Genomic DNA, 27,034 nt, shown 5'->3' on the forward strand with positions numbered 1-27,034 from the left:
GTTGCACTCAACCTGAGCGCCAGACTGTGCAGGTTAGGTACGCCTCGTTTCCTCCAAAGGAATTTCGACGGAGTTCGGACACGAGAGTGCAGGCGCCTTTCCTCCTCCCCAACTCCCGATCGATGCTGGAGTTGAGGTTAGTTTGAGTCCCCGTTCACGGCGGGCGGGGGAACCGTTGGGGAGCATTGGTCTGAAGCACGGTCATGTCGCGAAGGAAGAAGGTTTTCGTTAGTAGCCTCACTTTCGTTTTAGAGGAGAGATTCTCAGCGCGTGCTGTCGCGAATAGGGAAAGGTGTAACATGTGAACACAGGTATTTTCCGTTGGCTGGTGCTTGCTCAGCTCCGGCTGGCAGGACAGGCCTCATGGTATGAAAACTCGAGAACGAATTGACTTCTCAGTTTAAAACAGGTTTTATTCAACAAGGAGAAGTCTGTCGAACTGCAGGCAGATCGCTTCCACGAAAGCAACGGTGTGAACGGTTGTAGCTTCTACGAAAACACGGTCACCGGGTGTCTGCAGGCAGACACCAACGTCTGTCGCGACATCGCCCCAAAAAACGCGGGGAGTTCAAGTCCTGTAGAGGTCACAATTACACATAAACGCGGCGCCTCTGCACCAGCATCGGTTAGACTTCTTTTTAACCTCCTTAGGGTTACAAAGACTGTACCTAGTTTACACAACACAGGCTGCAGGAAAGATTTCACTGGAACGTGAGATACTCACCCATTTAGGCTCGTTAGTGTGGAATAGCACAGCTTATAGTAATCGAGAAGAGGGTATCAGGTGCCATTGGATGAATCCTCATGCATGTGGCTTTTGCTCCGAGGTTAGAAGGAAACTGCAAGCACGATTTCAATCCCTGCAAGGTCAGAAAACCACGAAGTTTTTTATGACTGCTAAACACAGCATCCCGCTGGGCGGCTTAAGACAGTGATCCTTAGAACTTGCTGAGTTCTTGTACGATAAGTATATCAGAGCGTTACCAGCTACGGTGTGTAGCATTTCGTGAGCTCCTTGACTTGCAGTGTCTATCTGTATCGGTCCTGATTTTCACTTGCTGCCTATCTAGAAGATCCAGATTGAAGAAAAGTCGAGAGTCTCTTGTTCTGCGCAACTGGTGCAAACCTGCAGTATTCAACAGCAGCAGGGCCGCCACAAGAAATCCAGTTTTTGATGGTCGTCCCGGATAGAGTTCTCTCTATCGAGTAACACAACTGGGATCGCTGCAAAAAGAATTCGTGGAGAACACCCGTAACTCGGTCCTTTTCGTCGAAAAAACGAACTGTGTTTTCTGACTCTACACACCAAGGGACATGCACTGTTCGGACCCTGCAAACTGGACGCGTGTGTCACCGACTAAGAAGAAGCTACATGCAGCGAGTTGTTGAGTGCGTTCACGTCTCCATAGAGTCCTGCAGAGCAGCAGGGAAGAGAGGAAAACACAGCACAGGTCTGCTGAAAGCCATCGACCTGGCAAGCGCTTGAGCAGTTTAGATATTTTCGGACGCTTCGAGCGGTTTCGAGCAAGACGTGGTGATAAAACATGCGATCCCTCTAATTACGAAAAGGCTTCTCGCCCTCTGTGCTGCGTAATCCGCTGAGATGCAGAAAACAACTAGAAGGGCGCCTGGTTCCTCCTTGAAACTCCAGTGAAATATGAAGAAAGCCGCAAACACCACGGATGTCCTGTTAGGTCGTCCGGGAGACGCCAGAAGTCTCGCCCGAACACACGCACAGAAGCTGCGTGCGATGCCGTGGAAAAATCTCACTTGCGTTTCCCCCTTGTGTTTTCATCTGCGCCGTTAGGAAAAAGTGCGTTTTCTTGACTGCGAATACTTGCTGTGTGTGGCATCACCTCGCTGCGAACATACTGCGAACATACAAGCGGCTACTCCGTTCCTCAGTCGACGTCGAGAACGACAGGATTCGCACAGAGTTGTTCGCGGTCTCCTTTTGAGCGCGAAAGGGCGGTACGTCAATCGGTTCAAACTCGGATGCATTCATAATCATAATACATATGTCTATACATCGCAAAAAAGTGTACACCATTTTCCCGGTTCTCTAAAAGGTGGTGTTTTCTACTACGTGTGCGTTGTATGGTCCACTACAAATATGCCTCTATGAAGTGCAATAAATTGGCTTCGATCCCCCCTTCGAAGATCTGCAGCAAATCCGCATTTCGCGTTCAGGGAATGCTGCCAACCTGGGCTCGGCGCGGCTCTTGGATTCCCTGTCGCTGTCGGGACGCCCTGCCTTCCAGAGGACTTTCGCCACTCCAGGACTTCCTGAACAGCGCCTCTCTGAGTGCTGCTTCATCGACCCTTAGTTGCGAAGAGAGCTCTTCGTGGAGACCGAACTCCTGTCGGCGACGCCGTACTCACGTTTCTAGTCTTTGCAGGACACTCGAAGAATGGAGGGCTCTGCATGCTGTTTGCCTGTTTCCACTTTGAATCAAGCAGACCTTTGTCTGCAGCTGGCACCATTGCATTCAGGAGCACACTGGTCAATTCGCAGACTTTGTCGTTCACAGCAGTGGAACTCACAAGGACAAACCGCCGACCGCGAAGACACAGTCGAGAAAAGGTCGTGTGAGTCGGCGCGGAGACTTGTCGCATGCACGGCGGCGGGCTGGCGGTTCCGAGAGAGCGCCGGCAGACACAGTGACACGGTGACTTGCAGAGCTGTGCCTTTGGCTTGTCACTGAAGAACGAGAGTCCTTTAGAAGTTGGGGAAAACACAGGAAATCTAACGACTGGCCTCGCGAACTGTGCAGATAGCGACACAGGCCTCAGCGTTCCCTGCCCGCATGCACATGACACGGAGGGCGGCGCGCGTCACTCCTGTGTTAAAATAGGTCTTTTGCGGCCTGAAAATCATCGTGACCTACCCGCTCTGAACACATTTGAGGCATTTTTTGACACTTTACATCTTGGGATATTTGCAACTGTGCGAAGCAGAGAGGTAGCCGCTGTGTCATCAAGACACCTGTGAGTCGGTTTCACGATGCCTTGCGGACAGTCGAACGCGTTTTTATGTCGTGCTGAGGAGCCAGTCTTGCCGCCCCGACGTTTTCCTTCCGGTTTTCTGTAGCGCCTCGGCGTCTCTCACTTTTCCGCGAGGGTCTCAGCCGACACTGACGCCGTTCCTGTCGGCTTCGTTGTGACGGCCGCAGGGACCCGCCGCTCGCAGGGCGATAAGCCATCCACAGATTTTCTGTTTTCGTCCCCTTCTCTGCCTTTCCCTCCCGCCCTCGCTCTTTCTTGTCCGACGTCTTCTGCGATTTTCCAGAAGCCCGTTTTCGACTTTCGACGCGGTGCTCCACAAAGCCGCCGTCTCTCCGACCAGCCACTTGCCGAGCTGCTGCGGTGTACATACACCCGGTGAGCTGGAGCCAGGAGTCTCTTGGCGACGGGTCCCTTCCACTTTGTGCAGAATTTTGGACTGGAGCGTTCCGCCTTTTGCTCTGTTTCCTGGAGACGCACGAGGCGGCTCTGCTTTCCCTGCCTCATGTCGCCGAGACTGCTGGCTGTTCGCGTTCCGACAGAGGTTCCTCGCTCCCCCCCAACTTCAAGATGAGTTCCCTGTCGAGCACTTCGCCGCCAGGAGAGCTGGAGAACAGCGAGGCGGTGTCTCCGGCGCATGCGCTGTCGGCACGGAGAGACCAGGCCTCTGCCTCGAAACCAGGACGAGGGGGAGAGACGCCGACGCTCGGCTCTCAAGCGAACAAGAGAGCCAGCCGGTCCGCGTCGTCGCACGAAGTTCAGAGGGAGAGAGCGGTGGTCTGGAACGGTCCCGAGGCTCGGCGCTACGAAGCCGAAGTGCTCGCCGTTCTCCACAGCTTCGACAAAGCGAAGGAATGGGCAGACTTGAACAATTGCCTCCAGAAGCTTCTGCGCGTCTTCTCCCCACCAACTGTCTCCTCCTTTGCCTTCTCTTCCGCCCCAACTGCCCCCTTCTTCCCCTTCATCCCTCACAAAGCAGTCGTCGCCAAGCGCCTCGCCCAGTGCCTCAATCCGCTGCTGCCTTCAGGCGTCCATACACGGGCTCTCGAGACGTACGCGGCCATCTTCGAGCGCATCGGCCCCGACGGCTTGTCGCGCGACCTCGCCACATACAGTGCTGGCCTTCTGCCCTTCTTCCAAGGCAGCGCGACTCACGTCAAACCGTTCTTCCTCGACCTCATCAACGCGTACTACTTGCCTCTCGGTGAGAAACGGGAACCCGCGAGCGGCCACGGGCTGTCTGTACACCGGGGGCATGTCCTCCTTTCTCCCGAGACATGTCTCCTCCTCGCTCCACCTGCCTCAGTCCCTGCTCTCTCTGTTTCGTCGTCCCTCTGCGTCCTTCTCTGTCGATGCGGCTCGTCTTCGCAAACCGTGCGTCCTTCTCGACGAACGCGAAGGCAGTTGCCCCGCCTCCCAGTTGCCCTGGCAGTGAGACGAAGCTCGCTGGCGTTCTCAACGCGTTCTCAACGCGTTCTCAACGTATTGTCAACTTTCCCTCAGTCTGCAGTGAACTTAGCAGCGTCGAGGCTGCCTGCAGTATTGATAGACGCCTCGAGGTCTCAGGTCGCCATTCTGTTCCACAGCCATCGAGGCGGACAGACCGCCGAACATCCCTGCCAGTAACTAGTTAGTAACTGGTTTGAATCGAATCAACTTCTTGATGGAGCTCCTTGTGTACTCGACATGCTGCATCTCTCTACGTATAAGGTCTGTACCTGTAAATCATATTCTGTATACGGTAAAAAAGTACACACATAAAGTAACGACTGCTCTCGCTCACCGCTGCTTTCGCGCCCTCCTGCCAAGCGGGCCTGTGCTCTCTCTCTTTCTCTATCTGTCTCCTCGCGTCCGCCTTCACCATTCGCTAAACAGGAACAGGGCGCCTGGCCTCCCCTGGAGCCTTGATGCGTGCTGACGCTCATCTCTGATAAGGACGTATCAGAATACAGTCCTGTGTTCGGAGAAGATTCGGAAGACTCCTCGCGTTTTCTTTTCCCGCTTAGAGGGTCTCTCCTTTGCAGGTTCTTGCCTCTTCTTTTCGTCTCGGCTTGTCTTCGCCGTTGTTTTTCGTTCTCTGTCTCCTCCTCTTCGCGCACGCTCTCTCTGCTTTCTTTCCTTTTATGCATTTTCGCCTTCTCCCTTTTCCCTGCTCTCTGTCCCTCTCCCTCTCCTCTTTCCTCCACTTCTTCTCGTCTCTCCGCGCCTCGTTGTATGCTTTCTTCATCGCATGCGTCGTCTGCTCTTCTCTGCAGGAACGCACTTGACGCCTTGTCTCTCGGGCTTGCTGGTCTCGATGTTGCCGGGTCTGGACGACGACAAGGCCCCCGCGTTCGGCTACGTCTCCTCCACGCTCTGGAGACTCCGGGACTGCGTCGGAGAGCGCACATTCGTCGCAGCTCTGTGGCTCGCGCTGCGCCGCGCCAGTCGCGTTCGGCTCGCCGCTCTCTCGCTTCTCGGCCAACTCCTGACGCCTGCGCTCCCTGCGCTCCACGACTCGGTGAGAGGGAAGAAAAAGAGAAGCGAGGAAAGAAAAGAAAATGATGAAGAAGACAAGAGATGAGGGGGAGGCACTATGGAGAAGAGAGACGACGACATCGGAGATGAGCCTGAGAGCGTAAGGGCGATCGTGTGTCGAGACGCATTTTCTTGACAATTTTCTTGACACCGGTATCTCCTTTGGATTTCCGCGCGTCTTGGCTGAAGAGTCGCCTGCATACACGCACGGACTGGCCACAAGACGCTGTGCAACTGTGAGGAATGTGTAGCCTCCCCCCCTTGGAGACCGCTTTTTCTGACTCTGTGGTTTCTTTCTCGCCCTCCGCGTTGTTTCAGACATACCTGTCTCGTTTTGTCAAGCTTTCCGACTCCTTCTCACCTCTGTGCTCCACGTCTCGGTTCGTCAGCTCTGTTCTTCGCCGGTGTTTTCACGGTTGTTGCATGCTCTGCAGTTCTTTCGTCTCTCTTCAGGAACGCATTGCCACCCTGTTGCCGGACCGCGAAGAACTCGTCGTCGGGGCTCTGGAGGCAACGTTCGAAGATCAAAGCGCCCTGGTCAAGCGACAGCTGCTCGACCTTCTCATCGCGAACTTCCCGTTCGACCAGTCGCTGCTCTCGAGGAAAGAAATGGTCAGACAAAAAATCCTTCTTCCCGTCTCCTCCACGATCCCGAAAAAAGCGCCCGTCCACCCACTCAGTCACTCCGTAGAAACGAACACACTCTGCAACTGGGCAAAAAAACTACATATATATAAAGATATGTCTGTTAGCTACATATATATATACATATATATATATACATATGTATGTATATATGTATGTATATATGTATATATATATATATATATATATGTATAAATGTGTGTATGGGCAAGGGCACACCTCTCCACTGATGTACGCGCACGGAGATCTATTTTTGCATGCGTCTGTTGATGCATTGAGGCGCAGCCATCTGTTTTTCTAGAGACCTGTCCGTGTGAAGTCGCTCTTTTTGCGCAGCTTTTGATGTTTTTCTGTGGCAGCTGTGTGTGTCGTCTGTGTATCGAGCGAGAGACAGAGGAGTGTGAGATCTTCAGTCGTTTGCATGCGTTGTGTTCTCGCCATTCTTCTCAGGTTCGCCTTCTTCGAGCAGCTCTCCGCGTCCTGCCCCTACGCGAGTGGTCGCTCACGCGCCGGTTCATCCAGTGGATCACTCGGCACCCCGATGGCATTCTGGACGTTGTCGACCTCTCCTTTCTCTCCGAGCGCGTGAGTATTCAGCAGACGAAAAGAACCCAAAACGCGTCACTCTGGGCTTGCAAATGCTCTTCGCAGATCGCCTATATATACATATATACACATATATACATATATATATATATATATATATACATAAATACATAAATACATATATCGGTATCCATATTTATATATATATATATACATAAATACATAAATACATATATCGGTATCCATATTTATATATATATATATATACATAAATACATAAATACATATATCGGTATCTATATATATATATATACATATATATATATGCTTTGCATGTATAGGGCCAGCTTGATGGTGGCACACATTTGTCTGCATTTGCATCTCTGTATGTGTATCTAATTAAGGTTATAATCTACGCGTTTTTTCGCATGCAAGTGGACGCGCGCGAATTTGTAGACCGAGTTGCTTTTGTGAGTGCTTTTCCGCATGCACGAGAGCGGTTGGAATCGGCGAGAGGGAGTTTTGCACCGGAAGAGAGAGACGCGACTCGGCTCTTCGAGAGAGCAGACGACTCTCCAAGGTGGTGTGTTTGGGGCGTTGTGTTCGCCTCGCTTCATGTGAAGACACAGAGGTCTGCAAACATGCAAACAAGCAAACACAAGCAAACATGCAAACAAGCAAACATGCAAACATGAAAAACAAGCAAACATGCAAACATGCGTGGACTGCGTATGGTCGCGTCCGCATGTCGGCAGGTGAAGGGACTTTTGATTGAAACCGTGAAGCTGGAGTTGGAGAGTCAGCCCACGACGACGAAAGAAGCGACGCATCTGCTGAAGAGTCTGTCGATTCTCATCGTCGATAATGAAGACTTAGAAGGCCTCGCGCAGGAGTTGATGCCGTCACTCACAGTCCCGCTTCTTCGCTATTTGCTGAGGTCGGTGGAGAAACAGAGAACTGTTTGCACAGTGCAGAAAGGAGGAGGAAGCACACGCTCTGAAGCTGGTGCACTCCACGCCGGCGTTCATGCATGCACTTGCGCTGTCAGTGGACCGTTTCTCTTCGCTCTGCCTCTTCCTGTGTGAACTGCGCCTGGCGTTCCTCTTTTCGTTCGAAGAGTGTCTGGTGCATTGAGTGGACTTTTGCGTCCTCTTCCGTGTCGCGTTCCGCCGTTCTCTTTGACGGTGCGAGCGAATCTTTCGGACCTCCACCTCTTCTCTCGAAGACTCTTCCACGGGTCCTCGGTCTACTCCGTTTGGTCTCTTCCTCACCTCGCCGCTCTCTCTTTGCTCTTCGTGGGCGATGCAGGTTTGCGTCTCTCGCCTCTCCACTGGTGCTTTCTGCTCCTCGAGATGCTGTTTTGTTCTGCAGAGAGTCGACCAATCCGGTCTGGGGCTCTCGAGTCAGTCAAGAAGCTCAGCAGCTCTTCCACGCGAAACTCACGCAGCCTGATTGGGTCTGGGGAGCTCTGGGCGTCGAAATGCAACGCGTCCTCTCCTCAGTGCCTCCCCTCTCTTCTGCTTCTTCTGCTTCTGCTGCTTCGTCTGCTTCTTCTGCTTCGTCTGCTTCTTCTGCTTCTTTTGCTTCGTCTGCTTCGTCTGCTTCGCTCTGTCGGGAGGCGGCGGCGGACGGCTGCGTGGAGGTCCTGCTGCTCGCGTCTCTGTACCTGAGTCGAGCCGAGGGCTCCGGCCTGTTGTCCGAGGCAGCCTGCATGTTTCCAGGCCAGGACGCGGCGCGAGAGGAAGCAGAGGAGAAGGAGCCGGACGAGCGAGGGCGTCGGGGACGCGAGCGAGACGACGGGAGAGAGGGAGAAAAGGGAGCACACACCACGCGCGAGGACAGACCCTGCAGCGAAGCAGAAGAAGAAGGCGAAGAGACAAAGGCGACGAGACCGATGGTGGGGGTCGCCGGACTGTGCGGCATGCTGTCGCTGTTTAGCGACATCTTAGGTACGGCGACACCCGCTGTGCGCCTGAGAGATCCGTTGCAGAACAGAGACCCCAACGCGGAAGAAGGAGAGACGGGAGAGAGGGAGAGAAGGAGAGAGGGAGAGAGGGAGAGAGACGGCCAGGGGAGAGTGTGCGTTTAAGAAGGAGAGGAGCATAGGAGTGGATCGAGTGGATACGCAGGAAAAGATGGAACCATCTCACAAAGGATGCTTCTGCAGAACTTCAGTCCTACCTCGCTACTTCCGAAAACCGTTTTGTGCGTCTCCTCCTCCTCCTCGCTTCTCGAGTCTTCCATCTGGCCCGAGTCCTCTCATGCTTTGCCCGGCTCCCCATGGCCACCGTCCTTTCTTCCGTTCTGACTCGTTTCGTTTCCTTCTTCCTGTCGCGCGCGTTTTGCCTTGGTTTCTTCGCGGTGTCTGGCTCCTCGGTGGCTTGTTTTCACTTTTGCGCCGATGTCCTGTTTGCTTTGTCCGACATCAGAGGGCCTCCACGTGCTCGCACCGACTTTTGATTCGACGCCCGCCATCGACTCTCTCCTCCAGCTCTGTCGCGAGTGTCTCCTTCGAGTAGAGGAGGCCCTGCACTTTCACAGCCAGTGCGAGGACGTTGCTTCCTCTTCTCTGCTTTCTTCACCCTCTGCATGCTCAGAAGCTGCTGAGGACATCTCGCAACAAGACCCTCTACAAGTCACCTCGAACACTGCTGCTCTCCTCAGTCCACGATGTTCGACTCCTTCTTCCTCTTCCTCCTCGTCTTCTTCCTCTTGTTCGTCTTCCTCTTCTTCTTCCTCAACTCCTTTCGGTGGAGAACGGACGGCGACGCGCGAGGAAGCAGGTGAAAGAGACAGAAAGGTGATGTCGCTCGCGGTGTCTCCTCCTCCCTCGTCTTCCGCTCCCAGCACAGACAACTTGCTCACGACGAAGGTGACCCTGATACGCCAGACCCATCTCGCAAGAAAGAGAAAACGATTCCTCTGCGCCGTCGACCGCTTCTTCTCCTACACTGAGGCTCTGTGGCTGGGCGTTCGCGCAAACGCTGACAGCGTGGAGGCGAGAGTCTTGGCAACGCTCGATCTCCTGAGCGAACTGCAAGTGAGAGAAGAAGAAAGTTGCAACGACTGCCGCTGTCTTCGTTCTGTGTTCTTCGCTTGTGGGAGTCACAAGTCGCCTATATTTGTACGCGCGTTTTCCTTCTATTCTCAATGAGCATCTGCTTTTTCCCCTCTTGTCCTCCCTCTGGTTCTCCTTGTTCTTCTTCCTCTTGTTCTTCCTCTTGTGCTCGCTCGTATTCTCGCTCTTGCTCTCCCTCGGAGGCTTCTGTTTCCTCTAATCCGCTTCTTCCTCGTTGACTTCGCCAGCCTGTCCGTGCTGCGTTTGAGGCTCTGCTGAACGCTGCTTCTTCGTTTTCTCTCCCGTCCCTGCGACTGCTTCACCTGGCTTGTCTCGCGCATCTTGCTTTTCTAGGAGCTTTGCCCCCTTTCCCCTCTGTTTTCAGGTTATCCTTTACCGCATGCACATCGAACTCCTCGCGGCAGAGCGACAGGCAGGGGGGGCGAAGAGAACCGAAGAAGAGCGAACAGGAAAGGACGCTCACGGACCAGAAGAAAGAGAGCAAGAGAGAGAAGAAAGAGAACATGCGGAAGAAGAAGGAGAACAAGAGAGAGAAGAAGGGGAACAAGAGAGAGAAGAGTCGCCATGGACTGGCGGGTGTCTGCCCACATGGTTATGCGCGCTCCTCGACTGCGGCCAAGTCCAGCAGCTTCCTGTAGCATGTCGAGCTCTTCAGGCCTTCCTCAATCTCTTCAACTCTTTTTCACCCGAACGAAGGAGATTCATCATCCTGGGAACCTCTCACTGCGATGTACGGCTTCCACGAAAACACACACGGAGAAGTAGACAGTTCACTTTTCTCTCAACGGAGCCTCTCGCTTCGCTCGACTCCGACCTTGCATTCCGTCTCTCTCCCTCTTTTGTCGCCTGGCTCTCTTTCTTCTACTCTTCCTTCTCCGGTTGTTCTCTTTCTTCTTCTCCTTGCTCTCTGTCTCTTTTCCCTCCGAGTATGGCTTCCGCCTCGGATCACGACCGCTCTCTCTATTTTCTCTGTGCGCCTTTCTTTCCTTCCGTCCGTGCTCGTCATTCTCGCAAACTGTTCTCTCCAGGAAGCGATTTGTCTCCTCATTCGCAGAAATCTGGCGCGTTCCCTCTGCTTGTTTTTCGCTTTTTGAATCCAACTCCGCCCAGGTGACGCGCGCGCTTCATGCGCTCTGCCCCTGTCTCTTTCGACTTCTTATTTCCACTGTTCTCCCCGCTTGGCGGCCCTCTCCTGCCGCGCGCATTGTACAGCGGAGTCACCTTCTTTATGCTGCCATTCCTTTCTTCCTCATCGGACCTCCCTACCTTTGACGTCTGTGTACCTCCTGCTTCCTCCTGCTTCTTGCTGGTGCTCCTCACTTTCTCCGCCCTGTCATTTCTTTCTCTTTTGCACGTTCTTCGTCTTTTGTTCTCCCCACCATCGTTTCCTTGTTTTTTCACGGTGCGAGCTCCCTCTGCGTCTCTGTTTCTTCTCGCCATTCTCCTCGCTTTGCAAGGAATGCTTTGTTTTTCCAGCAAGCCGCAGTCAGGCTCTGGGAGGCGTTGGCGCGCACCGACAGCGACGGCCGCCCCCGGATCGTGGGCGCTCCGAGCGCCGTCGCCGATTTGCTCCTCCAACTCGAAGCGAGCTGTCGCCCAGAAAAGGAGGTCAGCCTGGGGAGGAAGGAAGAGTGGACGAGGGAGGGAGAAGGTCTAGGGAGAGCAGCAGAGGCAAGAGAAGGTCAAAACGGGGAAGAAAACGGAGAAAAAACCAAGGCGCGAAAGTCTACAGGGAAGAGAGAAGAACAGAAGAAAAGGTTTACCCAACGCCTCATCTTTGTCTCTTTTCTAGACCTCGTTTTTCGCTCCTCTGGCGCGGCGTTTCCATTTGGTCTTTCAGGACGTCGTGCAGGCGATCATTCTGCAGGCGCTGCAGTCGCCGGATCCGAAGAGGAGACTCGAGGCGATCGAGAGGTTTTCTCTTCTCTGGAGATGCGCGCATTTGCAGAAGCGAGAACTCGGTCGTCCTCTCTACTCGCTGCCGGTGCTGGTAGTCCTGCAGGCCCTCGAGGAGACCGAGCCTCGCATTCGGTGAGCAGGAAGAAGACGCCGGCCACAGCGAGAGGAGACGAAACGCGAGCGAGAGGAGACGAAACGCGAGCGAGAGGAGACAGCGCATGCAGACTCTTCCGGTCGCCCTCACTCTCTCGATTTCCTGGCTGTGTGTGGGTGCATGCAGGCACGCAGCGCGCGCATTCGTGCGACAGGCCGTCTGCCACTTGCCTCATCTGCTGGATCCGATTTTCGAGTTGCTGCTCTTCGTCGATCCTGTCTCGTCTCTTGAAACTCCAGAGGTTTCCGATGCTCGCAGACCTCTTCCCCAGACTCTCCTCCCCCCACCCTCTCTTCTCGCGTCCGCGCGCCGGCGCTCAAATCTACGCTCCGCTTTTTTCTCTTCCAGTCCATCTTCTTTTCCCTCTGCAAGCTCGCTGGACCCAAGTCTCGGGTATCTTTCTCTCGCCTCGTCTTCCTCTTCTGCGTCTTATGGTCCTTCTCTTCCACGTCCTTCCTCTTCTCTTCCTCTCTCTTCCTCGGCTTCGTCTCCGTCTCCTTCTCCTGCGCCGCCGATGGGGCCTCTGCTTTCGCTGGCGCCTTTTCTCTCCGCAGCCGAGAGGATTCTGGAGGCGGTGCGGCTGCTCAACAACCTCCTGCAGTGCGAAGGTCAGCTGCTGGCGGAGAGCATGCAGCGGTTCCTCGTTTCAGAGACTCTGCTCTTCCGCAACCTTCTGCATGCGGAGTCTCTGCTTGATTCGCTCCGCAAAAGGGAGGCGAAACTCGAGAGCGCTCACCCTTCGAAACCGAGAACAAGCGACGGAGAAGAGTTCCCAGAGACTGCGGAAGCAAGCGAGGAAGACGCGGCCAGCCCCGCGGAGAGACACAGAGGTGAGTCTGAAAAGAGACAAGAGGAACAGAAGGAGACGGACGAGAGATCAAGGAGCTCAAGAGGCAGGGACAGAGTCTGGAGAAGGGAGAGACAGATGGGAGATGAAGCAAAGGGAGAGAAAGAGTTTGTAGGAAGGAGAGAAGAATGCAGGTGAAAAGGGAGAAGAAGGAAGGAAACTGAGTTAATTTCTTTACGAAAGGAAGGAGAGACAAAGAGTAAGTGAAGCAGGAGACCCGCTGGGATCGCGCGTCTGATGGACGGAATAAAGCTTCTGCTTGTCTAGGGAACTTGGAGCTTGAGGAGGGGAAACGCTCAGATGGCGTGACTGAGGAAGAAGGAAATCGCGCGACAAGTCTTTGCAGTCGCGAAAGCTTTGATGCGAGATTGTTTGCGTGCAGGTTCGCCCTCCGCGTCTGGCTCCTACGAGGAGCTCGCTGCGGTGGACTACATCGATCTGTTTTGCATTGTCATTCTTCGTTTTATTCGACTAGACCACCCTGCAACCTGCACAGCCGGTCTCCTTCCTGCCTCGTCTTCTTCTTGTTCTCCTTCGGATTCGTCGTCGTTGTCTCTCTCCTCCTCGTCTCCCGCGTCGCTCACGACGCCAAAGCTTCTTCCGTCGAGCGTCTGCACTTTGGAGGAACCGGATGGACTTCCGAGAGGTCTTCCTCTCCCTGGGTGCTCTTCGTCTCTGACTTCTCCCTCTCCCTCGCCGATCCGCTCGCTCTCTTCTAGTGCCTGCTCGGCTGCGTCTGCGTCGTCCTCTGCCTCTTTCGCAGCCGTCAGAGGATCTGCGGCCGAGGTTCTGCATGTTTTTATCTCGTCCATGCATCCCGTCAGTCGAGCGAAAGAAGTCTCCTGTCTCGTTGCCGAACCTCTGATCGCTGCACTCGACGACGCAGTCGACCAGGCTGACCATGCAATGCAGGTGAGATCACAACACTGGACATGAAGAGGAGTGTGGAGCCTCTGACCCAGGGACTCTTTCGCTTAGAGTCCACTCGCGATTTGTTCCGAGTCGCCGTCGGTTGCAGTTTCTCGTCTGGCCTTCTTCTACTTCCTTCTCTTTGCCCTCCTTCCCCCATCCGCGTCTGATTCTCTCCTCTCTCGCCTTGACTTCCAGCTTCGTCCTTCACCTGCTCGCCGCTTCTTCCAGCTGTTCTGTTTTTTTCCACCACTGTCGTCCGTCCGTTTTTTCATTTCTGTTTTCCAGTCTCAGCTACTTCGCCTCCTCCGAGTTGTCATTCTCCAGTCGAGCGCTCCAGGTCCGTCCTGTTCGCCTTCCACGCGATTTCTCCTCGCACAGTCTGAGGTGCAGCTCCAGCAGAAATTGTTTCTCCAGCAGCAGGCGCAACAACTCGACTTCTTCTCGCCGTTCTACGGGGAAACTTCGCAGGCCAATCTCCCTTCATTCGCGAAAAAAGCGGTTCGTTCAAAATGACAACCAAAGCCTTCGATGACTCTCCCCTCCATCAAAATCGCCCCGCCACAACCTACACACATCGCGGCATTTCCATACGCATAATCCAATACACATACAGAGATGCATGTATCTATCTATCTCTCTTTATCTTTATCTTACCATCTCTCTGTATCTATCTATCTATCTCTGTATCTATCTCTCTGTGTCTGTCTCTCTATGTATCTTTGTATCTACCTATCTGTCTTTCTATAAGTCTATGTATCTATCTATATGTATCTATATCTATCCAGCCGTCCATCTGTATCTATGTATTTATACATATATGTATAAACATCTAGAAATATATACTACATGGACAGTCAGTCACCGGTACATATACATATATATATACATATATAGATATATATATGCGGATGACCACCTGCATATATCTGTTTCTGTGTTGTGTAGGTGTATGGTGTAGGTGAGTGAGAGGAGAAGGCTCACGAAATAGTGTTCGTGGACGCGAGCTAGTCTCAGTTTCGTCGCAAGAGGCGGAGAACTGTCTGTCGTTTTCCCTTTCTTCCACAGGGCCTCGAAGGCGTCACGGCGCCCTTTCCTCTCTTCGCAGTTGCGGTTGAGTCAAAAAAAGTCAAGGTGAGAAAAGGATTTCTACGGATGTCTCTGATCGAATTCGGGCCGTATGTCTCTTGCCCCGAATGTGTGTCGTTGATCTCGTTCTGTCTCTTAAACAGCTACTCATTCTATCTATAACTCTCCCCGGTGCTATATACATATACATATACATACATATATATATATATATATATATATATACATATACATATATATATATATATATATTTGTATCTGTTTGTATAGGTGCTTACATGGATATTGATGGTAATGTGTGTAGGTTTCGGTGTGTCTCTGTCTCTGTGTTTTTTTTCATCTTGTGTGAAGAGAATGTTATCGATCCCCGACCTCCGCGGCTTTTGAATAGACCCTCGCATGCACATAGAGAGGTGCATGCAAAGATGCCTGTTTGTTGATGTCTTCCTTCATTCTCCTCAGCGCTGTTCCTCCACGTACACCTCATGCGTCTCAAACATGTTGCAGTTTCTCTCTCTCTTTCTCTCCAAGGTGCTCGTCGATGCTTCGAGGATACAGTCTGATGTCGAGTTCTATTTTCTCTGTCTCTTGCGTCTGCATGCGACGCTTTCTGGGCTGCTTTTTTGAAGAAGGTGCGCCCTCTCGCTGTTGAGTTGAGTTCCTCTGTTCTCTATCCGACGAAGAGTTTTGACCTCTCTGCATGCGCTTTCTGCCGCCTCTCCTCAGTTGCCAAACCTGCGTTCCCTTCCGGACCAGGCTGCAGCGTTTCTACCGGTGCTGCTGAGAAGTATGGATCTCTGCAACGCTGGCCCAGTTTCTCCTCTTCCTTCTGCGCCTTCTGTGGGGAAGCAGCGCCTGAGAGAAGGGAGCTCAGTCTCCGAGAAGAGACAGACAGAGCCTGTCGTCCTCGCCTGCCAAGGTGACAACAACGTTGAACAGGCAGTCGACCTGGCGACGCTGTATCTCAAGTAAGAGAAAACAGGGGAACGGACCGCGGCAGTGAGCGAGGAGAGAGAACACGATCGCATACAGAGGCAGCCTGCGCGCAAAGAGAAAAAAAAGGCAGGACAGAAAGAAATGATTGCAGCGAAAACGCGTCTGCGACAGAGTCGTGGAAGGCGAGGGGCGAGTCTTTCGATCGGAAGCGGGCAAGAACGGAGAGAGATGCAAACAACTTGCCAAACGTTTCTAGCCTTTGTCTATACACCAGACATCACGAACTTCGATCGGGGGAGGTAGAGAAGAAGATTCACTCCATTGATCCAACATTTTCAGAACTCCACACCCGTCTGTTTACACCAGTCTTTCGTAGAGGAGACGCCTGCTGGGTCGTCTTCATGCGTCTTCTCTTCTCTTCCACCCTCTCTGCTCCCTTCTTTCGTCCATGCGCTTCTTGCTTCTCTCTCAGATACGTCGATTCGAACCGGGTCTCTGAGGCGTCCTACACTCTCATTCACTTCTTCTGCTCTCAAGTGATGTTCGCCGTTCGCCCTCCTCCTTCTCGACCGCGGTCTTCTTCTGCCTCCTTTTCTTCTCCCTCTTCTTCCTCTTCCTCTTCTTCTTCTTTCTCTTCTTCCTCCTCTTCCTCTTCTTCCTCTTCTTCTTCTTCCTCTTCTTCTTCTTCCTCTTCTTCTTCCTCCTCTTGTTCTTCTTCTGCTTGCTCTTCGTTTCCAGCTCTGTCTCCTTTCAGAGTGTCGCAGGGTGCGCCTGCTCCTCAGGGGATGTTTTCTTCTTTGGCGGTTGCGCGTCCGAGGCCAGGCCCCGTTTTGTCGCATGCATGCAGTCGCTCTGCGAGGGCAGAAGACGCGTTCCTCCCACCGTCTCGTCTCGCCTTCTCCGCGGCTCTCCCGTTTATCAACGGCCTCGCCCAAGTTCTTCAGTTCCTAGTCGATACGGCGACCTCGACGCTTGACGCCGGCGTCGACGGAGAGGAGCAAAGCAGAGGAGGTAAACTCGAGAACATCCCACAGTCGCAGCGCGGTCGCACGGCGAAACGCTTTGTGGGTCGCATGTGCAGAGGAGAAGGACAGGGAACTTTTGTCTCAGCTCAGGTTTTACGCATTTTTGGCATTTTTGGCATAAACCAAAAAACGTCTGGCGAGGGATGCTTTGTCGCTCTCGTTGCCAGCGCGTCTGTCGAAAAGAGCGAGCGAGCGAAAGACAAAGTACCACAGCGGCAGACTCGGACTTTCGAACGTCCGCGGTTAGTGCCCCAGGCGGAGTGCGGCTGCGGGGAGAGCAAGTCGAGTCGCTACAATTCAGTTTTCCCTCGTTTCTCCGCGCGAATGCATCAAATAGTTCACGCAAAAAAAAACGCGAAAACAAAAGCATTTTTTTTCGCGACTTCTTGTCTCTTTCCTTCACTCGCACAACGCTCGGTGCCCAGGCGATGCAGAAATAGATGTAGACGTCTCAGTCTCAAGCCTGTCGACTCAGACTCTTTCCTTGACTCTCGAAATCACATGCATTCGCATGCATGCACAGACTTGTGCATTTATATGCGAGGTGTCAATGCATGCGCGTCTATGCAATATATGCAGCATCTTCATTCCTCAACATGCGTTCGAGTGAATGCCGATACACGAATATGCACTGGTGAAGCTGTAAATGTATGCATTTACATACACACATCTTTGATTCGGAGTAACGGCAGAAGCACCCATCCAGAGAGACCGTTAAAGATATAAACAGATAAGTTTGCCGCTGTTTTCACTCGTTACGAATCGCCACTCCGAAGTATATATATATATATATATATACACTTGTCTACGGATAGAGCGATATATATATGTATATATATATATATATATACACTTGTCTACGGATAGAGCGATATATATATATATATATACACTTGTCTACGGATAGAACGATATATATATATATATATATACATTTGTGTGTGTGAAATATTTGTATATATGTGTATGTGTACACAGATGTAGGATGCATGTGCATGTGAGAGGATGTGTGTCTGATGGTTAGGCGCGCTGCTACCTTTCTTCGATTTGTTTGCGTGGAGCGCTGCGCCGGACTCTGGCGGCAGCGGCTGTCGCCAGGTGGAGGCGAAGCTGGCGCATGTAACTGCGTTGCTCCCGACAATCGTCGTTGCCTGCGTCACGGCTGTTTCGGCGACGCTTCCGCGGTCTTCGTGGAGAGCTGCGAGAAGCAGACTACGAGCGAAGGCCGCGCGCGACAGAGGACGCAGGCCGAGGCGGGAGGAGCGAACGAGCAGAGAAGACAGAGAAGAAAGACGCGACAGAAGCGAACGAGACCCCAACGCCCAAGTCGCCGACCTGGACGCGAAACGAAACGAAGAAACCGTCCGGATGAGAGTCACAGCCATCGTCGACACTCTCTTCAAGGCGTGAGCCTCTCTTTGCATCGTCTTTCGGCATGACGCACCCCAAGCGAAATTAATGGCTCTGTATACAGAACAAAAGAAGAAACATATATATATCTATATATATATAGATATATATAGATATACATGTACATTCATATTCATGTATATATATATATATATCTATAGAGATGGATAGATGGATAGAGAGTGTGGTGCCGCGCATGTATACGATATATCTATTGATATGTGCATGCCTGTGCATGTTTCGCGCTCTGGATTCTGCATTTGTTTCTCCAGGTTTCCGCGGCATTTCGTCCAGAGTTGCCTGGCTGTCTGGGCGTTGGGTCTGAACGAGGAGGGGGACAAGTTGTCGGCGCTCCTCTTCATTCTCAAGCAGTGCTCTGCCACAATGCTGACGTGAGCAAAAGAAGTCGTCGCGACAGAGAGCGACACCAAGTTCACTCTCCCGTCGAACGCGGAAAGAACCTCATTGTCGTCGGCGTTTGCTTGATTTCTCTTGTGTCTTTCACAGGGATTCCTTCATTTCTTTTCCTCCTTGTCATGCATTTCCTGTACGAATGCGTTACTATGCGCCCATCGCATGTCTCTCCCCTCTCCCCTTCACCACTTGTCCTGCTTCTGTCTCTTTTGTTGTGCACGACGTCGTTGCATTGTTTTTTGGCTACTTCTTCAACGCGTTCTCTCTCTCGTCTTCCGCTTCGATGTTACCTGCTTCTTCGTCGTCTGCCGCCCTCGTGCTCCTCTGATCTCCTCTGATCTGTCGGAGAGAAACTTGTACACGCGCCTCCTTTCTTCCCCTTCCTCTCCCTCTCTTTCTTCTTCTCTTCCTGTCTCGTTTTTTCTCCCTTTTGTCGCTGCTTCTGTTTCTTCTCTTTCCTTCGCCCGCGTCTCTCTCATCACTTCCGGTCTCTCCCCGTCTCCGAAGTGCTTTTGTCGCCTATCTCTCGCTCTCTCTCTCTTTTCGGTGTGTCAGGGCGCTGCTCCCTCCACTGATTTCCGTCTTCAAGGAATCTCTGCGCGGCGCTTCTCTCGGCTCCTCGCCTGCGCTCCCGGCGCCCCACCGACCGTCGGGGTCTCCTGTCTCCGCATTGGGCTCTTCGGGCGCGCTGGGCGCTTCGGGTGCGTTGGGAGGCGCGGGCATCCCGCGTTTGCTCTACGTGTCTCCGGCGTTTTCTTCCGCGTCCTTTGCGTCGTCTTTTGCGTCTTCCTTTCTGGCGCCGCCGTTCGCAAATGTGCATCTGACAAGGCAGCGCGAGGCCGTCTTTCTCCACTTTCTGTACACCCTCGTCGTCGCGCGGCACCCACCCCCGTACGTCCAAAGTTCGCTCACGGCGATCGTCTCCTTCTCAGATGCCAGACGGAGCAGTCTCCTGTCGTCCGACGCGTTCGCCGCCTCCGCCTCGAAGGTTCTAAGTCTCAAAACACTCTCGGCGGGGAACTCGGCTGTACATACACCCCGACGCTGGGGCGCCCAGGCCAGCGGGGGGCCTTCCTCCACTCGCGGCGGGAAGCACCGCGAAGTGCAAGGCGAGGAGCGACGCGAGGAGCGACGCGACGCGAGTTCGGCTTTTGCGTTGTCGACTGGATCTGCCGTCTCTGGAGTGTCTCTGCCGATCTTCGAGGCGAAGGACTTCCATGTTCTCCCGCATGCAGACGACGTCGAGGTGACATGGCAACACCTTCTTCAGCTCGTCTCCGTCTTCGTTGCTCAGCCCCGACAGCCGGTCTCTGTCTTGTGGTTCATTGCGCTGCTCCTGGCTTTCGACCGCGTGAAGGCCGCGAAAGAAGCATCCATTGCCTCAAAGAAAACACGGAAAGATCTGCAGGACCTTTTCAAACTCTGCATTTTCATCGCCGCAAGACAGTTCGGTTCTCGCGTCGCTTCGGCTGCCAGTGGAAGCGCCTTCGACGTCCTCGCCCCTCTGCCTCCGCCAGCGGACCTCATCAATCAAGCTCTCTCCCTCACGTCGTCTTCTGTGTCCTCTGCGTCGCGTTTCGCTGGAGGGTCTGGGAGTGCCGGCGATGGCGAGAAAGACGGCGGAGACAGGGAAGTGGAGCGTCTGCAGCGTGAGCAGCTGAAGAGTTTGCGAGCGCGGCCTTCTCTCGCCTCTCCGCCCTGCCTCATGGCCATCAACAAAGTCCTCATTGAGAGACAACTCGCGTCCGCTCTCGTCCCCACAGACGCCGTCGAAATCGCGGCGCACTACGCTCTCGCCGTCATCGTCATGTTTTGCGTCGAGGTGAGAGAAAAGAAGAGCGGGGAGAAGGAGAAGAAGAGAAAGAAGAAACCGACCGAAAAAAAGGAGACGAGAAAGAAGGAGACCAGGGAGAACGAAGGAAAAGTGGGGAGAAGACCTAGAAGGGGAAGAACGTTTTTAGAGAATTGAACCGCTGGAGACAGAGAGATTCCGGAGATCCAGAGAGAAAGAGGAACTAGATGATGGTTCGCTGTCGCTTGCAGGGCCGTACGCTTTGAATGTCTTCGAGCGGAGTGATATGTTTTTTCTGCTTCCTGGACCCTTGAAAAAAGTCTCTTCGGAAACGGAGATCGTTTTTGAGTTTACTGGAAAGACGACGTGATTGCATCTTTCCAGGTTTGATTTCTTGTCTTGCATCTTTCCAGGTTTGATTTCTTGTCTTTCCAGATGCCAGTGTGTCTTTTTTCAGATTGGGGAGATAAATCGACGAAGTCCGTTGACGGCGCTTTTCCTCCAAGTTCTCTGCGACGACTTCCCAACCTACGTCCTCCCGGCGCTGCACAATCAGTCTCCGCAAGTGAGGAGCAAACGCGCCACCGAAACAGCGCTCAGCCTGCAAGGGGAGTGCAGAGAAGAAGGCCAGTGACGCAGAAAGAGATGCGCGCAGGGGACTGAGAGGTCGGGAGAAGAGCAGGCTGTGTGGTGACTGCGTCACAGAGCGTCTGAGCCGTTTGTCTTCCTCGGAGAGAATGCGACATGTTTTGCGTGTCTGTTTCTCAGGCCTTTTCGTACCGGTATCTGATTCTCTGCGTCCTGCGTTACTTTCCGACGCGTCTCTTTCCCTCCGCGATTCCGATGATGAAGAAGGCGCTCGTGGAGAACCTCCCGCTTGCCTCATTCTTCTCAATGGACAGAAGAACTCTCCGATGCTGGGCTCAAGTCGGCGCGAGAGTGCTAAGTGGCGACGCGCAAAAGATCGAGGTTCTTCTTCCCTCGCCGCATGCAGGCGTAAGCCGAATTTACAGAAAGGAAATCTGCGAGGAAGGGAGACCTCTCCTCACGTTCACAGATACCCCCAAGGTCCTGTCTTCTCAACCACGCCTCCTACGTCGACTCACATAGAAAATAACATATATATATATGTATATATATATATATATGTATGTATATATATATATATGCATGTATTCGTCTCTTGCATGTATTAATGCATATTATCTGTCTGTGGACACACCCACCCCTGAACATGTAACTCCATCTAGAGTGAATGGACAGCGTCTGCAGAGGTCGACGGCTTCTACGCCTCGAAGCGGCGTTCCGGCGTTTTCGGTCTTCTGCCGTTTTCTTGAAGAGGCGTGTGTAGAGTGGTTTACCTGCGTTGCGTGCAGTTTGCGCGTTTCCTTGTTTCCATTTGCAGGTCTTTTCCTCCAGGGAGAGCGACTTGTGTCAGCGTATGCGCTACCTGAAGAGACTTGCCTTTCTGCTTCTCTGCAGTGGAAAGGATACTTTTCATCCGCAGCTGGCCTTCATCCTCGAAAAGCTCACAGAAACTCTGAAACTCAGTGCCAGCAACCAGGCCCCAGCCCTCACAGAGCAGGTACCGCGCGTTCTCCAAAAGCGACATTTCTTCAATGCATGTGCCTGGTTTTCCTTTCCTTTTCTGGTTCCGCTGCGCTCCAGAGTGGCAGCACCCGACCGAGCGCAGGGGCGTTGTTCTGTGCGAAATCGACTTCGCCTTCTTTTCTCGCTTTCGGCGATCTCTTCTTGTTCTCGACCACAAAGGCGTTCTCTAGCGCGAGGCAGTCGCATACCTTGCCTCACTCGATGGGCCGCGACCGCCCTCACACATTCCTTCGCGGATTCCACGCTCGCTCAACAAGACTTTGTGCTGAAGTTTCGAATCGTCGGCGCTGGCTGACGGTGTTTCTTTCTCACGAGCTCAGGGCCTCCACGGCCGAGCAGGAGACATGTTGTACCGTTTGTCTCCGCTGCTTCCGCGTTTGGGGATTCCTCGTGCTTGGCTTGTGCATTTGTGGCGATAATAACCGGCCAAATTTTCAGAGATGTTTCACACAGGGTCCTTCCAACAGAACGCTGACAAAGTTGTCAATGTTGCCCCGCGCCTCTCGCCTCGGGTTCCCTAGGTCTGTTGAGTCGATCGTGAATGATTAGGTTTCTGGAGTTCACTCGTTCGCGTTTCCTCGTCTTCTCGTCGGAGGACTCTCGTAGCTGATCGTTGCCTCGTCCGGACGAACCGGATAGCCCACTCGTTGTGTCAGGTTTTTTCCAGGCACTTGCCATGGAACATATCGCGTCCTTCTTTTGATCTCCCCGTTTCCCCGTGACACAACTGCGCTCTTATATCTTGCGAGACAGCTGCTCACTCCTTTCTCTACGCCTCTCCTCTCCGTTCTCTCTTTCTCCGCGGCCGTTTCGGTTTCTCAGTCTCGCGCGAGGGGCGTCGTTTCCTGTCGCCTTGGTTCACTTTCTCGACGTCTCGGACTGTTCTCGCTTCCTTCCTCTTTTCAGGTCTTTCTCTGCATTCGAGTCCTTCTTCTCCGTCTCTCTGCGTCGGCGCTGACGCCTGTGTGGCCAATCCTGCTGACAGAACTCATCAAAGTCTTCTCTTCTGCCTCTGTCCCCGCTGTCTCCGCTGGCGCTCCATCGTCTCCGCTGGCCTCCGCTTCGCCATCTTCTCCACCCTCTGGCGGTACGTCACAGCCGACGCAGGCGGCGGCTGCAACGCCTGCGGGAGGAGCTTCGGTCTCTTTGTCTCTGCTGCTCGCGGCTCTGAAAGTCGTCGACGTCGCTGCTCTCCTCGACCTGCCGGAGTTCCATCTTTATCAGTGGATGTTTGTCGAGGAAGCGTTGATTGTCCACGCCGCCGGGTCGCCGAAAAAGGACAGGACAGCGGCGGAACGCGCTGAGAGCCGCTCGACTCAGTTCGCGCCTGTCTCTTCCTCAGAAGGAAGTAACCGACACACAGAGGCCGCGGCAGAGAGAGTGCAAGACGGAACGAGCGAAAAAGAAGGAACAAACGTCGAGGACGAAGGAAAGGAAGTCGAGCGAGAGAGAGGAGAGAGAGAAGAGAGAGGAGAGAGAGAAGAGGAAGATAGTGCGCCGAACGGAGACCGAGGCGGAGAGAGAGAGGAGGCGGGAGGAAACGCGGCGGGAGCAGAGAAGAAGGAACGCGGCTTTCGCGAGGAAGGAGACGGAGAGCGACCCTCTTTGGCTGTTGCATCAGAAGAGAAGCAAGGCGTTTCTGCAGTTCCGAAGCCGGAGAAAAACGCGACAGGCATGGATTGCCCCGAACTTTCGCCGACGCCGACAGAAGACGACGGTGAACAGTCGATGATGTTCATTCCGTTCGGCGCTCTCCTTGCTCAGTGGAGTGACGGCGAGTCTGGACTCTCTGCGAAACGTCCTTCCTCCTTGAGTTCTCGTCGGACGCGACAGACGCCCGCAGCAGAGTCGGGAGACGCGAGCACCCCACAAGTTCCAAGAGGCGCGCCGGAGTCGCCCCGCGAGCCGCGGATACAGGAGACAGCGGAGACCGGGCCTGAGGAGCATGGGCGAGGAGGAGACAGGTTGTGGGGTTCACACGCGAGACGAGCAACGGCACGCCGGTCTCCGAGTCTAAGTCGCGAAAGAGAGAACGCGGGGGAACAAGCGACAGCGGGAACGGAGAGAAGAGAGAACGAGCGAGAGCAGGAGAAACAGAGAGCGCACCGCATGCACACAGGAGGGCCTTTGGTGAACCTCAGACGAGTGGAGACTCCTCAGCAACTGGCACAAGCAGCAGGAGCTGTAAATGCAGCCTCTGTTGCCGGCGCGTTGCTTCGCACCAAGTTCGACGAAGGACTCGTTGAAAGGTGAGAGACGGGAGAAATGTTGAAGAGGAGAGAACGCGTTTCTGTCCATGTGAAGATGGATTGAGCTTTGCATCAGAATCGTGCTGAGTGCAAGGCTTTGAGGGAGTTTTGAATCGCCCATATTTCGTTTTAATTGAGCAAATATCTTGCGGAGTTTGGCGTCTGTGATGTGCGTCTGAAACGACGCGGTTTCAACCGAGGTGGACTCTCGAAGTCAAGTCCGAGAAACGGTAGGTCTTTCCTGTGGCCAACGTTCAGAGCTCGACCCAGGCTCTTGTTCATGTCGGAAGCAACAAGACAAATTATTCGCCGTTTCTCCAGGAGGCGAAGCGATTGCACTCTTCTTCACACCGAGCCTCGGGGACTGAGGCAGGTGTCTCGGCAGTTGTGTGTACACCGCGACTTCAAGGCTTCTTTGGAGTTCTGGCGCGCACTGTCTTTCTCTCCCTATTCATCACCGGGAAGCGCGCAGGGGCGCCGACTCGCGCCTTATCCTCGGAGGTTGTCTGATCTTGTAAAACAGTGAAACGCGAGCCTTTTTTCTGTCGTTTCTCCGCTGCAAGCCGCGAAATGAAGCAAGCGAGGCCTTTGTGTTTGTGTGTGTCTCAGATCGATTGAAAACGATCTGCTGGAAGTTCCGGACGGCATGCTCGACCTCTGGGCGGACATCGGCTGCCCGAAACTTCTCGCGCATTTGTGGGACCTTTACACGTGTGGTTTCGACATTTTTGTGCCTTCGCAGTTTCCGCCGCATGCAGGCCCTGGAGGCGGAGCTTGAATGCGCATGCAGTTTGTGGTTTTTGTGGTTTTTCCTCGACTGCTCTGTGTTCGGCTGACGAACGTGAAGCGCTCTGCGTCCCTGTGTCTGGCTGTGTGGTGCTAGCAACGCATGAAGCCGGCCTCCGACGAGCTCTCCGGTTCGGTTTTTTCCAGACTCCCTTCAACAGTGAACAGCCAGAGTGAAGGGATCTGTGTTCGAGTGTTTCCACGAGAGTGCATGCACAAGAGGTGACTGTCTCACCCGAGAAAAAAGAGTTCGCTTGCGTCTTCTTCGCAAGCAAAGAGTCCGTTCTCTACGCAGTTGCCTGTGCACCTCGTCCACTGGCGCGAGTCTCAAGGCGCTCGTTTGTGTATGACGAAGGAAGCAGAAACGCTCACAAAAACAATTGTTCAACGCGCCGACTGCGGTCCTTGCCGGGGTCTGTCACTCAGCGCGATATGTCGCGTCGATCTCTGGCGTCTTTTTTTCGAGCTCAAACGTCGACCCACTGAGTAGAGCGCGGGGGAGACGCGGATTTTCGCAGTGGTGGGCCGCGCGAAGAGCCGCGAGCAGGACCATAAAGACTTGCGAAATTCCAACCTGTCACAGCCTCGATGTTTCGCTTCTCTTTTTTCCGAGTCGCTCGCTGGAGCTGCGGGGTCTCGTTCGTTGGTGTTGCGAAGAACTCGGAAGGTGCGCGCCTGAGACATGGGACTCGGTCGAGAACGTATGAACTTCAACGAAACAGAAGCTGGAGAGAGAAAAGTGGAAAGAGAGACATTCCGTAACCGGTCTCTCTGGGTGTCTAACGGGTAGCGTCTTGACGAGGAAACTACGTTCGTTTGTCCGCTCGGGAGACTCTTCGTCTGTACAGAAAGGCGCCTTCGCGCGCCTCCTATGCTGCGAGCTCACAGACCCCAATCACGGTCCGACCGGAGAGGAAACAGAGCATCTCGGGAAGAAAAGCATTCGAAATACGCAGAGTCTTAGAGAATGTTCCTTCTCGCTCTGAATGGGGCGCTCACACTCGCGAAAACGCATGGAAACGTTCGAGAGAACGGACGTCGATTGACAGACTCCGATTGTTTCCTGCTCCCTATACACGTAAAGCAAAGGCCTGCGAAAAGTAGAAAATTTTTTTCATGTCGCAGCGACGCGGAACGCGCTCACTCGCGTCGAGTCATTGGTTCCACTAGGCATCTCCGAATTAGCAAGAAAGGCTCGTTTTCAGCAAGACGTTTCGCGGCATCTAGAATGCAGAGAGCGTCCTGAGAGAGTGAATGAGAGTGTTCGGGCGTCTTGCCGCGGTCGAAAAGCAGCAGCGGTAGCGTGGAGTTTAAGGACGTCTTTTGTGCAGATACAGGTAAACGTTTTTCAGGTTTTCTTCGAGATTCTAGGCAAACGTTTTGAATTCCAGGACAGAGACAAAAAAACTCGAGGAGACAAGCACGATTCGACGACGCCCGGGAAGGCGCTGCGTCAGGCGACACCTTCGAGCGTCTTTGCTTGGAATTCTCGTTTTTTCAATGTTGCTTGATCACAAATAACGACGTGGAAGCCTCGGGTGTGAGTTTTCTACTTAATGAGTGGAACCGCATGCGCTGACGTCGTCGGAGAAGGAAAGGTTGTTCCTTCGCTTTTTTGGAGAAGACAACACAGAAGAGGGGTTGGAACCCCGCGCCTTTCGAGCTGACTCAGGTCGCTTCTATGGTTGACATGTTTTCCTCCTCAAATCTTCGACATGCCTTTCTGTTCCATCGGTCATCTGTCTCCTTTCGTTAAACGGCAGAGAAAGAGAAGAAGAGAGGGCCTCCGCCGGTGTCCCTAAGCGCGATTCCTCTCACCAGTTGTACTGTTCCTCTCGAGGCTATGGAGTATGAATCCGCCTGAGACTGCTGAGGCTCTTCTCTGAAGCCTAAACGCCTCTGCAAAAAGAACAAATGCGTCGCAAAAAAGGTGATGGAAGCAGAGCGAGTCGAGAATTGACAGAACAGGAGACTGGTGAAGAAACTCGCTGTCTTCTGCCCTGAAACTGCAGATGTTCCTAGACATATATACACACCTGGATCTGAGGGATTTACAGGCATACATACATGCACATATCTGGGAAGATACATAGAAATATGAATTTATGGAGTACAGATGCAGG

General features: G+C 53.4%; 1 protein-coding gene across 1 annotated transcript; it reads left to right on the top strand.

The window, feature by feature from the left end:
* The first annotated feature begins 2,912 nt into the window (after positions 1–2,912).
* TGME49_214230 (Dopey, N-terminal domain-containing protein) lies at positions 2,913–25,662 on the top strand. Its single transcript, XM_018779636.1, has 24 exons — positions 2,913–4,207; positions 5,259–5,503; positions 5,974–6,132; positions 6,616–6,750; positions 7,467–7,648; positions 8,083–8,660; positions 9,141–9,751; positions 10,155–10,520; positions 11,267–11,398; positions 11,631–11,821; positions 11,970–12,673; positions 13,073–13,602; positions 13,888–14,100; positions 14,668–14,733; positions 15,415–15,656; positions 16,097–16,635; positions 17,674–18,055; positions 18,332–18,451; positions 19,029–20,295; positions 20,723–20,830; positions 21,034–21,261; positions 21,671–21,850; positions 22,783–24,125; positions 24,735–25,662. Exons 1-24 carry the CDS (start codon positions 3,574–3,576, stop codon positions 24,901–24,903), a joined length of 9,324 nt encoding a protein of 3,107 aa, XP_018635747.1. The 5' UTR covers positions 2,913–3,573; the 3' UTR covers positions 24,904–25,662.
* The last annotated feature ends 1,372 nt before the right edge of the window (positions 25,663–27,034 follow it).

This window comes from Toxoplasma gondii, chromosome X (assembly GCF_000006565.2).
Source record: "Toxoplasma gondii ME49 chromosome X, whole genome shotgun sequence".
Taxonomy (NCBI): domain Eukaryota; phylum Apicomplexa; class Conoidasida; order Eucoccidiorida; family Sarcocystidae; genus Toxoplasma; species Toxoplasma gondii.